This window comes from Arvicanthis niloticus, chromosome 1, assembly GCF_011762505.2.
Source record: "Arvicanthis niloticus isolate mArvNil1 chromosome 1, mArvNil1.pat.X, whole genome shotgun sequence".
NCBI classification, from domain to species: domain Eukaryota; kingdom Metazoa; phylum Chordata; class Mammalia; order Rodentia; family Muridae; genus Arvicanthis; species Arvicanthis niloticus.
In genome coordinates, this window is record NC_047658.1 from 39,150,406 (window position 1) to 39,166,038 (window position 15,633).

The following is a 15,633-nucleotide window of genomic DNA, read 5'->3' on the forward strand; positions in this document are numbered from 1 at the left end:
GCCAGTTCTTAAACTAAGGATGGGATTTATCTAGTTTCACTGAAAGGCAATAGCGTCTCATACTACAGATAACACGTGGGCCTCACCCCTACCCCTGCTCTTGTGTTATACTACTCAAACACAATTTGTTATTTTAAGCAAACTTGGATTCTCTCTTGGCAGCACAGCTGTTTCCCAGCAGGTTTCCTCCCAGGTCACATCACTCCCTTGATTCTCTGTCTGTCATGCACAAGCAGTTTCTTGGTCCTGAGTTTACTGCTCTGTGTGATCATTGTTGGTTGGTATTACCATGTGGCTATATGGATTTGATAGATAAAACTGTATTTTCTTTTAACTGTGTCCTTTCATGTATGAATATTTAAATAAACAATTTCTGGTTGTGTCAGTGGCTTAGGTTTCTACATATTCTTTCTTATACTCCGCCTGGCTACCCCTTTTGCCTGCTTCCTGGTGGAGCTTTGCCATTTCAGTATGTGGTCAGAGTTCTCCCTTATTGTCAGACCTAAACCTTCAGTTGCTTAGTCTGCTTGCAGCATAGCTCACCTGCTCTTCTTGCCTTAGGTCTTGGGCCCTTCTGATGAGCTCTGTAATTAGAGAACGTCCTACAGCCCAGTCTTCTTTTCTCTGTCTTCCTCACCAGGCCCCAACATCCCTAGAATAAACTGCTGGGCAAGTTCCAATCATGCGTAATTATTTCAGTCCCAGTGTCAGTGTCCTGCACAAGTAGAATACCCCACACCATGTTTTCGGCCCTCCTTCCTGCTTCACAACTTTCAAGAACTCTACTCCTGTTCTCTGAAGAGATCTTGGACACACTCACCACACCTCACACACAAAGAAGGCCTTGCTGCACAGAGCACTTGGCTCTCTTGGGAATGCCCTTCTTCTTTTCTAAGCAGTATATAGAGAAACATAGTTTGGATGGTGGTTTGGAGCCTAGCTCCATGCTTATCAAGATGGAAGACTTGGGGTATTTGAGTTACATTTGCTTCTATGGCTTGTTTTCCAAGGGGAAAAGGAAATGTAACCCTCTTAAGAGTTGTGAAACAAGGTACACTCTCAATCATCAGGAAACATTGCAATTGACCTAGCCACCTGCTGGGCTGTGACTTGCTGGAGCCCTTTACTACTGCGGCTGTGCTAAAAGCATGGCCTGGCATATATTAGGTGCTTAGCAGCATTTCTGAGTATGAGTGAATGCTTTATCAGGAAACAAACGGCCACCTTACACACCTCAAAGTCCCGTCACATACACAGAGGGAGCACAGAGAGCAGAATGCCAAGGGAGCAAATCCATTTCTTCCGATTCTTTCCCTCATCTCCCCTACTGGATGATTTGGAAAAGCAGCTATCATGAATTTAGGTCTAATCTTAACCTAACTTTAAAAAAAAAGTTTTTTTTAAAGAAATGATGAGTCTCATGAGGTCAGGAAACAGTCATTTTACTGGTGTTTGTTCTCTTTCTCACTGGGAGCAAACATGGATTTGGTTCTTCCTTCAGGGGACATCATGTGAACAAGGATTACAGATGCTGAACAGGATGCTAAAATCCTTCACCATGCTTATGTTTGGCGCTGCAATAAGGTCCAGGGAACAATATTACACAGGGGAGAGAGAGCATCATACAGGGCCCAGCAGTAGCATCTGACAGGAACAAAAATAAAGTTCTCACCTGACCTGATCTAGCAGAAGCAGGTAATATCTCTGAGAAAGTGCTAAAGACTTAAAGGGGAAGCAGGCATGTGCAAGGAAGAGTGGACCACGGTGGAGGGAGCTTTACAATAACCTTTACAGCCCCTCTGCAGGGGCTGCTGCATAGAGCTGCAGCTGCAGGGCTCAGAGGCCCAGCTGTAGGGTCGAGTACATGACGGACTGAGAATATTCTATGCAGAAATAAGAAGTCCCTACTGGATTTAATTTCCATTTCTACTTATAAGTGTCACATTATTTGGAGACTGGGTGGGAACTGGGCAATATGTGAAAATCTACCTAGACTTGGTGAGGAAAGAGGTTTCTCCCCTAAAGAGTGGGATAGTGGCTCCATGAAAAGAAGAAGAGAAAGACAGACAGCAGGAGAGAAAGAATCCAGAAGCTCAAGCAATAGGTCACGTCACAGGTGAAGACTAAGTGGGTAGCAGAGTCTGCAGATTCCTGCATGGCACTCCTAGGCTGCAGGGCCATTTACAGATGTGCCTGGGCATTACATGGAGGATGTGCTACTCCCATGGCCATGGCAGGGGTTAGCAGGTAGGAATTTCCTTCTTACCTAATCTTTTCAAACTTGTTTTACAGTTTGCTGTGAGGGGGACGAGGAGGCACATTCTCCAAATCTCTTTTCAGGAGGGTAATGTTCTCACAGAACAATACAGACAGCATTGCACTGATCCTGGAGCACTAAATGAGAACTCAGAAATGGAAGCACATGGCTGGCAGTGCCTAGCCATGGGGAAAGAAAGGAAGTTTGGGCGACCTCTGTGGGAAAGAGCAATGATAATGTACACTCTCATGCACAGACACCAATTCTGGGCAGACTGCTGATCCAAGTACCACAAAATCTGGAGGAAAAAATGCAGACAAATAATGACCCTTCAGTATGAAGTATTTACTAACCAAGACCCAACAGACATAAAAGCAGAAGGCAAGAGCAAAATAGAATGTGCCCAGTTTATGGTGAGAGCAATAGGAACATGAAAATGCTACAAGCTAGGAGAAAGGTTTCCACCCAGAGCTACAACGGTGGGCACCTGAACAACCCTACAGGTGAGGAAGAGGACAAGCTCAGTCTTGCCGAAGTTTGATATTCATGTGTCATCCTGAGAAGGGCAAGCACATCACACAAGAAAGAGCCAGCCACCTGGCAATACGCTGCTGAGAGAAGTGGGGGAGGGCACTGTCCCACCCAGTCCCAGGAGGCCACAAGAAGGAACTGCAGGCTCTTGGGAGAAAAATGTGTCAGCATCCATAAAATGTTGTTTGATTTGGCAAGTACTTCTAGGAATTAAGGGAGAAACTCTGACAAAGGTTAAAGAGAGAGAGGGAGAGAGAGAGAGAGAGAGGCACCCCAGTCAAGGACACTCCCTGCTATACAGGCCCTAGCAAAAAAAAATGCCAACAATTTCAAATGCCCCACACTGGGAGCTAAGTGCAAATCAATTGCACCCGAACAGTGGAATCTGAGGCTTAACTATGTCCTGATAAGGAATTATCTCAACAAAGCTGTTACGTGACAAAGTCAAGACACAGAACAGAACATTAAACAGAGGAGTGGGCTAGAAGGAAGAGGCTGGAAACCACTTAGGCCTCGGCGCACAGGCTATTTCTGCAGCTGCAGAAGAAGCCAACAAAAGCCAGTTTCTGAAGGAGAGTCTGGTACTGAAGAACAGCTAGTGGCCACCTCTGGGCGCTGTTAATACAATATTTACTTTGGGTTTTAAGCAGGCAGATTATGCACTACTTTCTCAAAAGTCTGCTGAGAAAATTTTACGCTTTCTAAAACACTAAGACGAACAAAGCTGAAAGACTAGCCAAATGATAATAAACTTTTCTGAGTGACTACTCTACTGAAGATAATAGGGCAAGACTGATGCATTACTAACAAAACTCACCGAGGTTCCTTCCTGTAGTAGTAACAGTTACTCTAGAGATGAACTGTGGGAATAGCTCACTCACTGACAGAGACACAGAGGTCTGACTGTGTCACAGCCACGGCTGTGACACTTTTCTATAACTGCTCATGCACTATGTGTCCTAAAGCTGAGTGAAAAACAACTGTGGAAAACAGTTGTGTTATGTGTAGACTAAAAACTACGTGAAGCACAATTTCTACAAGCATGCTAGAAGTATCCAGAGGACTAAGCACCCAGAGTCACATGCCCAGAGACCCTTCTAAGTAGTGGCAGGCAAGAGCAGGTCCAACGGGATTTGGTGTCCGTCCGAAACTTATCTGAAGATGTGTCTGCCTTAAGGAGCTAATACTCATGCATTAACCCTCTGAGCTTGTTCTTCACTGAGGCGGTGACTGAACTGGATGGCAACAGGACTCAGCGAAATAAGCAAATACTAGTTCTGATCTGTCTTAATTTTACCAGGTAAAATTATGGGCATTCCACTTATATCCCTCATTAACTTCAGAAACGAGGTCTGTAAGTTAAAAGGTGAAGTGACATGGAAGATAGCCATGAGTGAGCACAGGCCAATGAATATCTGGACTCTGTCCATAGTCAATCACTTAGGGCATAAAAGTCCCATTTCAGGCCACTCAGACACATGATTCCCACTGGGCTTGGATTTAGTCTTATCTTGGAGTCAGACTATGATGGTGGCCTTAGCATTCATACAGTCCCGTAACTCACATGGCCTGTCTGAGAACTGTGGAACGTCTAACATCTTCTGAGCAATCCAGGGCTGAGAGTGGCCCAGGCAAGCTGTTCTACACCCTAATATAATGCAGACAGAAGTGATATCGCTCTCTCTCACACACACACACACACACACACACACACACACACACACACCTCCTATCTTCAGGGCAAGAATGAAGTTGAAACTCACTGGTGAGAGGATTAGTGCCAAAGTTTTATAGAAATGGCCAGTTTTCTGAAGCAGACATATAAAATGGCAAATGTGATCACCAACCAAGTCTGTCTATAGAATCAGGCCGCAGATAAGTAGCCTTCTTGCATATGTAGACACCCTGTAAGTTCTGGAAAAGTCAGGATATCCAAAAGAACAAGAGAAACCATCCAAGAGGCTAAGGAAGGTATGTTGAAAGGGACCTGTGCTAGGCTCCTCTGCTTGAGCAATTTCCAAAAAAAGAAACCTGGGCAACTCCCCCATGGCAGACACCACAACCACTTCTGCTTCTGACACCCAAGTGGCAACCAGTCCCAAGAAGGACTCTCGGTTGAAATAACCTGGGGTGGTCTGTCTACAGAAATTACATGTGCCAGGGTAAAGCCCACTCAACAGTCTGATTTGAAACAAAACTCAGTGTTTTGTTGACAAATATCTTTGCAAAGAGAAGATTAGACACTGACAGCAATGCAAGCAATGCATTAAAATCCACATGCAAATGCGCACGACTACGTTTCCCACAAACGCCATCACAAGTTTCTCCTTGTATCCAGTGAACTCACCTCCGTGTTCCAGAAACACTCGGACACACCTCTCCTTTCCTCTTGCTGCAGAGAAATGGAGCAAGGTCCAGCCATTGGCATCTCGGCCATTTGGGGAATAGCCTTGTTCCAACATCTTTCGTACGGTGTGAACATCCCCGGCCGCCACTGCAGCCTGAATCTGCAATTCTTCCTGGAGCTCAGGGTTCCTCCGGCAGTGGTGGTGTAACATCCTAGCAGAGTCTGCTTTTCACCAACCAGACATTAGGTCACAGGCGGTAGCCTTTCGGGAAGGGAGAACACATGCAATTTACAATGTGTGGCTCTTTACGCTGTGCTCACTGACCACCACACAACTGTTCGCTTCCTAAACCTGCACAGTAACAGACAGCAGCTCAACAAGGGCTAACGGGCACCTGCTCAGACTTAAACTTTCAATAGCTGCATTAAGGCTATAAATTAATTGAAAGAGAAAGCTGGGCAGAAACCTCCCCACCCCCAACTCCCACTTAAGAGAAAAATCTTTTCTGTGTCCTTTTGAAAACTTGAAACTACATTTGATCATAATAGCTCTATTTTAGGTAAAATGGGTGGTGGCATCAAGAAGCTAAGATGGCAGCAGCAGAGGTTGGGAAGTCTGACTTATATGTTGTAACACCCAGATGGAAGTCACAAACTTCTCAAAGATTTTATCATAGTCTGAGTTAATAAATATGGAGTACCAGAAAGCAGCTGATGAAAGCCTGGAGGAGAGACTGAAAAGCCAACCTCTGACCTGATCCACATCAGCATTTTATTTCTAATGAAAGGTAACCAAGCATCGGGTAGCAGGTTGAGTGAAGTGACTGGATAAAGTAGATTATCTTCACACGTGTGTGCATGTGTGCATGTTTTTCTTTCTCTCAGTTTTCCTACCTTGGGCTATCTGATCATGTTTGTCTTCTCTTTCATTGTCATATTCTTTTAAAACATTTTTTTTTTCTAATTTTGGTACCAGAAGTTTTACTTCATAAATACTCAAAGTAGCATGCTAAATAAAGGACCTGTTGATTGACCACCTGACGGAATGACTTCAGTGAACAATAGTGCTGGGGACATACCCTCGCAGGTCACAGAGAAGTATGTCCTCCAACCCAGCAGACACTGAGCTTGTCTATGTACACAGGGAAGCCCAAAGTAAAATGGCCACTTCTCATGTGGGGTTACGAGCCTGTCTGCAAGCTCTGAAGCATCTGAGATATGCACAGAAACCCAGACCGACAAGAACTTAGGAAGACATTCCAAATGGGCTGCTCTGTAAGAAGCAATTAGACTAATCTCCTGGTTTGTAACCTCCATTTTATAAGTAAATTTGCTTGAAAGAAAAAATATGCTAAAGCCCTTTGAAGACATTCTGTTCTCATATGTAGGTTAGACATCTCAGGATAATTTTGTGACCAATATTTTACTTGCAAAATTTCTCATTATGGACTACACACAAGAAAAGTAAGCCTACCTTGGTGGAGCCAAAACAGGCTGGGAACATAAACATCTGATGTTCTTTTATATATAATAATGACATCATTATAGTCTCAGCAATATCACTCAGTGACATAATTTAAATATTAAGCTATTTACCTCAAACAGCTGTTTCCTCAGAGAAAATTGGGAAATGGGAATTTCTTGATAATTTGTTCTCTTAATAAGCAAGTTTCCTTTTGATTCTTCACTTAATTACGTCCTTGAAATTCAGTCTCTTGGCTTAGAAATTTGACATAAAAATACCTTTCAGAACGGGTTTCATGTTAGTTTCAGTGCTATAAGAGATAGTATCAAAACTCGTCAGCACACTAATGGAGCCCCCTCCTGTGCACTCAGACAACCATCTTTAGCAGATCGCTTTTGAAAACTTTGATTTATTTTACTATTCTTTTTGAGTCAGTCTTACTTACTTCCACCTGGCCTCCCAACTTGCTGTGTAGCCCAGGGTGGCCTTGAGTTCTTGATCCTCCCATCTCTAGCTACCAAGTGTTGATGTCACAGGTATGTGTCACCATGTTGGCTCAGAGTGAGTTCTGTGGGTATTGTAAGTGTTCAGATACACTTAGGTGTCCTCCTCAGTAGCTCTCACCTTACATTTTTAGAGAGGGTCCCTCACTGAACCTTGGCTTTACCATTTCCACTAGACTGGCTGTCTGTCTAGCCTTCATGATTTTCCTTGTCTCTGTGATCTGGTGCTGGGGTTATAAGTGTATACCCCATGGAACCCCATGGAAAAGTCCATCCCTGGGTTTTCCATGAGTAGATGGAGATCTAAACTCAATGGTCAGGCCTGTGCTAAAGCACTTTACTCCCTAGGCACTACCCCAGGCTCTAAAGGGTGTGTTTAAATAGAAAATTATCTTTGTACTTGAAAGAGGTCTCTTCTATAAAAAAAAGGCTGAAACAACACCAAAATAAACTTAGGTCTTTCTTTCAGTGCCTGCTATACTAGTTTACTCTTTACATCACTAATTTACCCATTCATTTCTGTGTAACTCTATTCTATTAGTGCTAGGAACTGAACCCAGAGCCTTAAGCCTGCTAAATGCATATGCTTATTATTCAGCTACAGCCTCGACCAACTCATCAGCAGATTTCAAGAAGAAAAATAAAAGCTATATGGGATTTTCCTCAAAATAGCTTAAGAGGCTGATGACTCTGGGTCATCTTACCTTACAGAAGAACGTCTCTTCTCTCCGTAAATAGGGTGTCTAACAACCATGGCTTGCATGCAGCATGGTGGGAGGGGTTCCCAGTTCGTCCCGGCCTCAGAGGAGTAGTCTTCTTCACCTACAAACAAATCCCATCACAATCATGAAACTTTCCTAAAATAACAGAGAAGCACAGATGTCTGTAGTCTACTTTCTGATAACTTTATGATTCAGGAGTTTATGACAAATTGACAGAGAGAACTCAGAAGAGGTTTTGGAGAAAATGATCTTGTTGCTTACAACAATCTCCAAGATGCAATCAAATATGATTTATTTTTGAGATTCTGTGCTCTTTTCCCCCAACTCCCAGCTTCTTGAAAAACAATAAATAAAGAAAACAACAAATCCCACATTTGGAATATTTATTGCTACAAGCTAAGAATCTTGGTTTTGTTTTCTGCTGAAAATGTCTCTTTAGGCCTGCTTTCTTTACTTTTTAAGGATACCATCAGTCACCTGCTCTTTAACTAAAAGGGGGAAAAATGTGTACATTCAATGTAGCAGCTGCCCAGGGCCAAGTGTGAAGTAAATGGGGCTTATGCCTTTGAATGGTGGCTCTTCCTATGCCTTAAAGGCACCCAGTAATAACATTTACATACTCACAGCAAGCTAGTTAAAACATTAACTAGCCAGAGGTTTTACTATCTTCTCTACAAGAATTCTTAAAGAACAAAACAATTAAAACCCAACCTCTTTCTCTCTACAATTAAAACAAAAAAAATCTTTCCCCATTCCAACTGAATGCCAGCTCCATCTATTCCACTCAGGTGAGGGGCAGAAGAGACTCCCCTACTGAGAGACCTGACACCCCTTCTGTCTGGAGGTGGGGGGGGGAGGGGACTGAGGGCTGAGCCTTTAGAACTTAAAGGTTCACACAAGGAAATGGACAGGCCATCTGCCAAGCTGACCTGTGCAGGGGAAAAGTGGCAGCAGTGGCTTGCTGGCTGTGCAAGGGGACATTAGAAGGATCTCTGTCTGGCTTTTATGCTCTTCATGTTTTATTTTTCCTTGTCTGAAGTCTTTAAAACAGGCAAAAATGTTGGCCTGCACACGGAGCTCAAGTCTGAGTGCAAACTGTGCCTATTATTTCCAAATAAATGGAGTAGACATGGTCAGAACAACTCCTTCAAAGCCAATTATAAATACCACGGAAGAATCCTTGCAGAAACTAAGACTGAGGCAGAAGTCTACAGTGTGACCCCAGAGCATCTTACAATGCCCAAAGGCAAGGAAGTGCAAAAAAAAAAAAAAAAAAAAAAAAAAAAAGCCATAGCCACTGGGACAAAGGATCCAACTTCACAGATCTCAGTGACCAGAGACCAGGATGGCATCTACACATCATCAAGAATAAACAGCATCAAATGGTACCAGCAGTAAGCCCTCCAGGTTCCAGGCTGGGGTCACACAGACAATCCTGGTCCTGGTTAAAATCACTGTGGGGGAAGAACTGGCAGGCAGGAGAAGGGTGGGCGGTGAGAGTTTCACAGAAGGCAAAATATACAGGTATGAAGTTGTCAAAAAACAAACTTAATTTCTTAAAATGAAAATCAATATCAAACACCTTACTTCTAAGTGTGTCTTCAGTATTCTTTGCCTCCCTAGGGTCATGAAAATGCCCCAGTGTGGCTTCAAGCCTTTAAGAGTCCTTGCAGATTTCCAGTGGTCTCCAAATTCCACTTTCACAGAGACTGCTGGGCATGACAGAGAGGAAACATGAGAGGTGGGAGCTGAAGCAAGCATGAAATAGTATTCACTAATATAAGGAAAAGGCAGGGTGTTAAGAGAGAAAAAGATCACATTATTTCTCCCTGCAAGAAAGGTAATAATGCCAGTTCCCTGTAAGTGACTTTAATAGGACAAGGAGCTAGCCCCTAAGTGCCTAATGTGTGCTCAGCACAGCTCAGGGCTTCCTAAGATAGACAGTTCTGTACATTTAAAATGATATTTAAACATATTTTTAATTTTTAAAAGAAAACCTTTTTTTGTTTATGTCTGAGTGCCTACATGAAAGAAGGTGTACTAAACACATGCCTGGTGCTAGAGGAGACAGCAAAAGGTTTCGGATCCCCTGGAGCAGTTGTGTGTAACCCTGTGGGTGCTGAGAACTGAACTGGGTCCTCTACAAGAGAAAGACATCTCTCTGACAGCCTCTTAAAATAACATTTTTAAGGATATAAGATATTTTAGGATTTTTCCCCCTCTTCTGATAATATCATGAATTTACAGATAATCAAAGTTTTTTTTTTCAAGTGAAAAGTCACTCCTTGCATGCATGTGCTACAACAACATCATAGGGGAAACACACATGTGTGTACCCTGTACATATAATCTCTGTTGTCTGCACCATTGTAAATTATACAGGGCAATGATTAAAGTAGCCCCAAAGTCCAAGGTATCAAACGAGCAGTGAATTTTCTCTTGGGGTTATTCCAGTACACATAAAGAAAGAAAGAAAGAAAGAAAACACCATGATCCTTAAGAACAAACACTTCAGCAGCAACGGAACTATTTAAAAAAAAAAAAAAAAATCAAGAAAAAAACACAGATGGAAATGAAAAAACCTAATTTCCTGCAGGGAATGCAAGTTCAAAACTCTGATGGCTCAAAGAAATCACCTATAAAACAGGACTCTTGACAAAGGAGAAATTTTCTAAATAATACACAATCAGTGGAAGGTTTTCTTAAATTAATGATGGCTGGAGACTCCAGCAACTACAGATACCAGACCCACTAGAAATTACATTCTGGGTTTTAGTCAGAAAACAAGTAAATTAATAAACAAATATGGAAGACTTTAGAGGTGTAAAAATGACTCATTTCCCAAATGTGTCCCATTTTCTTAAGTAGCCTTAGTTCTTAATGTTGATTCAATGGTTACATTTTTGCCAATTATTTTCTCCACTGTACTGAAGTCAAAAGATAACAACCTAGGTCTCCAAGCTTGTATACAGTTGACCACATTGGATAGTACTGCCTAATTTCTTTTCAAGTGAAATCTATTCAGTTAAGCCCCAATTTTCCTTAATATAGTTAAAATTTTCTTTTAACTATAATTAAAATATTCTTTTAATATATTTCTATATTGAGATAACAGACTGAAGTAGAAGGTAGAAGGTATGCTTGAAATTTGCCCAAGAATACACAGCCTTCAACAAGTCTGATATCTCTACAATTTCCTTTAGCACATTAATAGCACTAATTATATAATTATATATATGTATATATAATTATATATATAATTATATAATTAATAGCATTAATGATTTTTGCATATTATTTTCTTCCATGTAGTTTTTTGTTTTGTTTTGTTTTGTTGGGTTGAGATGCCAGACCTTTGATGCAGTGCAAGCTGGCTGGCAACCAGGGATCCTCCTGCCTCAGCCTCCTAAGTGTTAAGATTGCAGGCCTGTTGCCTGATTCTGCAACTTTTCCAGAAGTAATACAAATGAGAACTCCGTTTCCTGGTCTCAAATCAACAAGAAAGGTAACAGTTCCAGAAGAAGAAGAAACAAGGTAACGGTTCTCTGCTCAAGACAAGAGCATTTGTTTGCAGATGAGACCAGTTTGAAGATAGTGCCTCTGAAGACAAAACCTAAAAATCCACCAATGGCTCACAAGACCCCAGAGGGAAGCCAAATCACAGTATATAACATGGCCAACAGGCCTGCCGCTGGGCTCCACTTACACAATCAAGAGCCTGACACCCAAAATTAAGGCAGGCATTATTTCAGTATCACCCAACATACCATAGTGTTTATGTCCCTAAAGAAGTACATCATATTTCCTCCAAATAACTGGACCTCTATGTGACACAAAGATTTATTATCACATGAATCAATCACATAAACTCTAGCAGAAAACCCAATGAGTTTCATAAAATGTGGATGAGGTGAGGTAACCGAGAAGTTTAGAATCATCTATGCAGATCCAACTCAAAGCTTAAACCGCAGGTATTAGAAATGCTTTGTCAATAGTGTCTTATTAATGCAGGCATGCCAAGTCAAAGTTAACAGTCTCGGCCTAGTGCCTCAGAAGTTTGCAAGAACACTGCACTGAGGAAGTGCATTCAGATGAAAATGAAAAGACAGAAGGTCTGGTTTCAGATAGACAAACTGAATCTGACTTTATTTACCAATTTTAAGAATGTTATCACTAAGGCTAAATGTTGACACACTAAAGACTGCACACAAATACTCAAGCCTGCACTCGTACATACACACAGAAGAACAAAATAAGACATTACATATTTAGCTCATATATAATGTAACATATAACTAACAGAATTAACTATGAATCACATCATTTTTGGTATAAAGGACAGAAATAGTCATTATGTGCTAAAGACCCAGCACTGAGTAGCCCCAATTATTCTCCCTTTATGATATTTGGTTTTGGTTACCAAATAATCAGGTAAGTGCCCTCCCATGACACTCACAATAAAGTTAATACTAAGTTGATAAACTATTGAGCTGGCCATAAGTAAATATCCAAACTAAATAAAATGTTAAATGTTAAATAACTAAGACCAAACATTCTCAACTACATTAATTATTACAACTTCTCCATCCCCCCCCAGGGTGTGTGTATGTGTGTGTGTGTGTGTGTGTGTGCATACCCTCCCACCCCCCAGTCTCTCTTTTTCGACCCATTGTCAGCTGAGCAGATCCATGTACTCTTCCTTAAGCAGTAATAATGACCTGACTGGGAACAAGGACAGAGCAATGTCCTGTCTTTACAAGTCTGACTTGTGATCCTCATTTATAATCTCAGGTAAAAAGAGTCTTCACTTAGGAACCCTAGCAAATAAGGTTAACTCTAAAGCAGAAAAAAATACCCTCTACCCCACTGAGAAGGCTAGACACAAAATATATACATTTTATCTCTGAAATACACTCCAAATATTTTATTATCATTTTTTAAAAGTTATACAGTATTCAGAAGGCATCACTCTAGCCCAGAGTTCTGTATTTAAATAATAACAACCATTCTTCAACTTGAGACCTTGCCTTGATTCACACACACACACACACACACACACACACACAAATACACACGAACGCCACCCTAAATTTTCTCCATAGTACAGTCACTGGTGAATATTTTTTTTTCTGTTTCATTTGATTCTTTAAAACTGTGTCTCACTCTGTAGCCAGCCCAGGTTGGCTTCAAATTCTCCATTCTCTTGCCTCAGGATCCCCAGTCCTCAGCCTGGAAAGTATAGCAATTATAGCCAGGCAGAGTGGTGTAAGCCTTTGATCCCAGCACTCAGGAGGCAGAGGCAGGCAGATCTGAGTTCAAGGCTATCCTGGTCTACAGAGAGTTTCTAGACAGCCAAAGCTACACAGAGAAACCCTGTCTCAAAGCACCAGAAATTTTTAAAAAAGAAGAAAGAATAAAAGAATAAATGAACGAAAGAAAAAGTATAACAATTACAGAAAGAACAGAGAGCTAATACATACTATTTTAAAGTTCCATTCAGAGCATACTCTTTCTTTGGCATGTAGTTTCAAGTCTTAAAAATGTGCAAGCCCTCAGAGCTCCTTAAAATTATCTTTATGTCTTAAGGATCAGTAGAATTAAAAGTTATTATTTGTGTGTGTGTACGCACATGCTAACACTCACGAGTGTGCATGTATGCAAACCAGGAAATCTAAAGGAATAAAAAGCCTTGATTTTGAATACTTCTTTGTAATAAAATTTCCAAAAGACATTTGAAATATTAAAATAAATGAGTCATTTTTTAATATATGATAACAAATATTATAGTTATTCAATAGGCAGTCTCTGGGTTGGCCTTTGTATAATCTCTCCTTATGGTTAATTTGTATACATTTTCTCTTTATAATAATGTTCTAAACTTACCTTTAGGGCATTTTCGAAGGCAGCAGAAATCTGAGCACATGACCTAGGTGCTTACATTTCAATCTAGTAAATTCTCTGTAAGGGTTTTAAAATGAGAAAACAAGAATGACCACTGCCAAAAGCAAGCCGCAGATAGCTAAACAGACCAAAACAATACTTTGTTTTAAAATTCCTGACTGTGCCACTATTGTCGAGGAGATACATTGTAAATTTTTATAAGTTCACCTAGAACACCAGAGATGTAACAAATACTATGTAACACTTTATAACAACTCCAGTGTCCATCCATTTTGTCGCACACAAACATACACACACACACACAAAAACCCATAGTAAACTATATACTTTGTTTCGGGGGCTAATATTGCTTTTATGCAGTTCCTATACTGTTCCCATTCTAATCTACACACGTTCACTTTTTCCAGGAAACCCAAATCCAATTGTTCTCTTTAAAACCCCTAAGTTTCAGTCCTCCAGTTCACCTTCTTTGACTAAGACATTATCAGTTAGGTAACTCTGAAGCTTTCCTGATGGAGGCATAGAGGGAAAAAAAAAAAAAAAAACAAAACTGTACATGGGCAAAACAGGAAATTTTGGTTTAATTAAAAGCAGCATCATTCAGAATTAACAAGCAATTAACATGGAATTGAAGAATTCCTATGAGAGTAGGGAAGGCGGGGGACTACAAAAAGGTCTCCAAGCCTCAAAGCAGAGTAAATGACACAGTATACCCAAACATAATGCAAAACACGGAAACACTCTGAACGGGTCCCAGAAGACGTTTCTGGGGTAAAGAAGTTATTGAGGTGTTACGGATCAGGCATGGGCAGTGATCCTGTTTTTGCTAGGAAACTAGGATCTAAGAAAGCTTGCATTCCCAGGCAACCACCCTGAAAATAAAGCATCACTTAATGAGGTAGGGGCCAGGAGTAAACAATGGGGGAAGGGAGGTCTGGCTCTTCACCTTTAGAGAAGATGCTGGTCCAAAGCACTCTGCTTATTGCTCCTCTGGTGGGTGGCCAGACCCCTTCTGCTTGCGAGTGCCCTCCAGCCAGCTCAAACCTGGAAAACAGAAACCAATCAGTGGTGCAGTGATCCAGGGTCGAGGAGAGGGCTCTGAGGATGGGGGAGCTAAGGAAAGGCTAGAGGGTGGCAAGGGCAGGCAGGCTAGAGCAGGGCTTCTCCCCCAACCCCCACCCACCCAGCCCACCCAGCTCCTTCCCCTCGAAGGAGGAAGAAACTGACTTTACCTGTCTCCTCAGCTGCAGCTCCTCTCTCTCCTTTCAGCCTCCTCCACATTCACCAACTTCTCCATTGAAGAAACACCCCAGGCAGGGCCGGACACCGTGTTCCTGATCCTCCTCGGTGCTTCACGGCCCCAGCCCGGAGAGCATCCAGATAGTAGATTAGGCTAGGGGTGGCGGTCTTGGCCTCAGAGCTGCCTCCGGGAAGGGGTGCTGGGAGGAAGTGCCGGCTCGGAGGGGTGGGGGGGCAGTCCCGGTCCAGGGGCTCAGACCAAGGGTCTGCCGCGCGCCGGGCCGGAGGCTTTCAGCTACCGAGGGACTCAAGAGGTCTGGGGACAGAGAGACCCCAAGTCGTACCAGGTCCGAAGTGTCAGCAGCAGGGTGTCCCGACAGGGGGCTTTCGGGATGCACTTTGCACTGGGCCACCCCCGCCCCCTCCTTCCAGCACTTTGGGGTCACTGGGATGGGACCAAGCCTTCGACAACCAATCAGCTGCGGCACTGGAGCCTGCGCTCCAAGCCGTAAACCAGATCCGCGGTGGGTGGGGGTTGGGGTAGGGGGTGGGGGCGACTTGGTTGGTTGGTTGCTTCCTTCTCCTCACCCAGAGGCCCCCACCCCCTGGCTGTCGTAAAGCTGCCCGCGGATTCGCGACAGTTAGAGGAGGCGGGCTGGTAGAGGCTG

General features: G+C 42.4%; 1 protein-coding gene across 14 annotated transcripts in view; it reads right to left on the bottom strand.

Annotated features, from left to right (window-relative positions):
- Positions 1-15,511, bottom strand: part of Asb7 (ankyrin repeat and SOCS box containing 7) — a 46,160-nt gene extending 30,649 nt beyond the window's left edge. The window contains exons 1-7 of one of the 14 annotated variants that reach the window (XR_013110958.1): positions 14,959-15,511; positions 14,673-14,770; positions 13,709-13,783; positions 9,413-9,534; positions 7,808-7,925; positions 6,732-6,854; positions 5,136-5,397 (exon numbers count right to left, since the gene is read on the bottom strand). Coding sequence is in view for 12 of the 14 variants with exons in the window: in XM_076935524.1 (XP_076791639.1) it covers positions 5,136-5,346 (211 nt within the window). In the remaining 2 variants the exon portion in view is untranslated. Of the gene's footprint in view, positions 1-5,135; positions 5,398-6,731; positions 6,879-7,807; positions 7,926-9,412; positions 9,538-13,708; positions 13,784-14,672; positions 14,771-14,958 lie in introns of all 14 variants that reach the window. The other 13 variants (XM_076935524.1, XM_076935529.1, XM_076935527.1 and 10 more) reach the window with 13 other exon arrangements.
- Between the last annotated feature and the right edge of the window lie 122 nt (positions 15,512-15,633).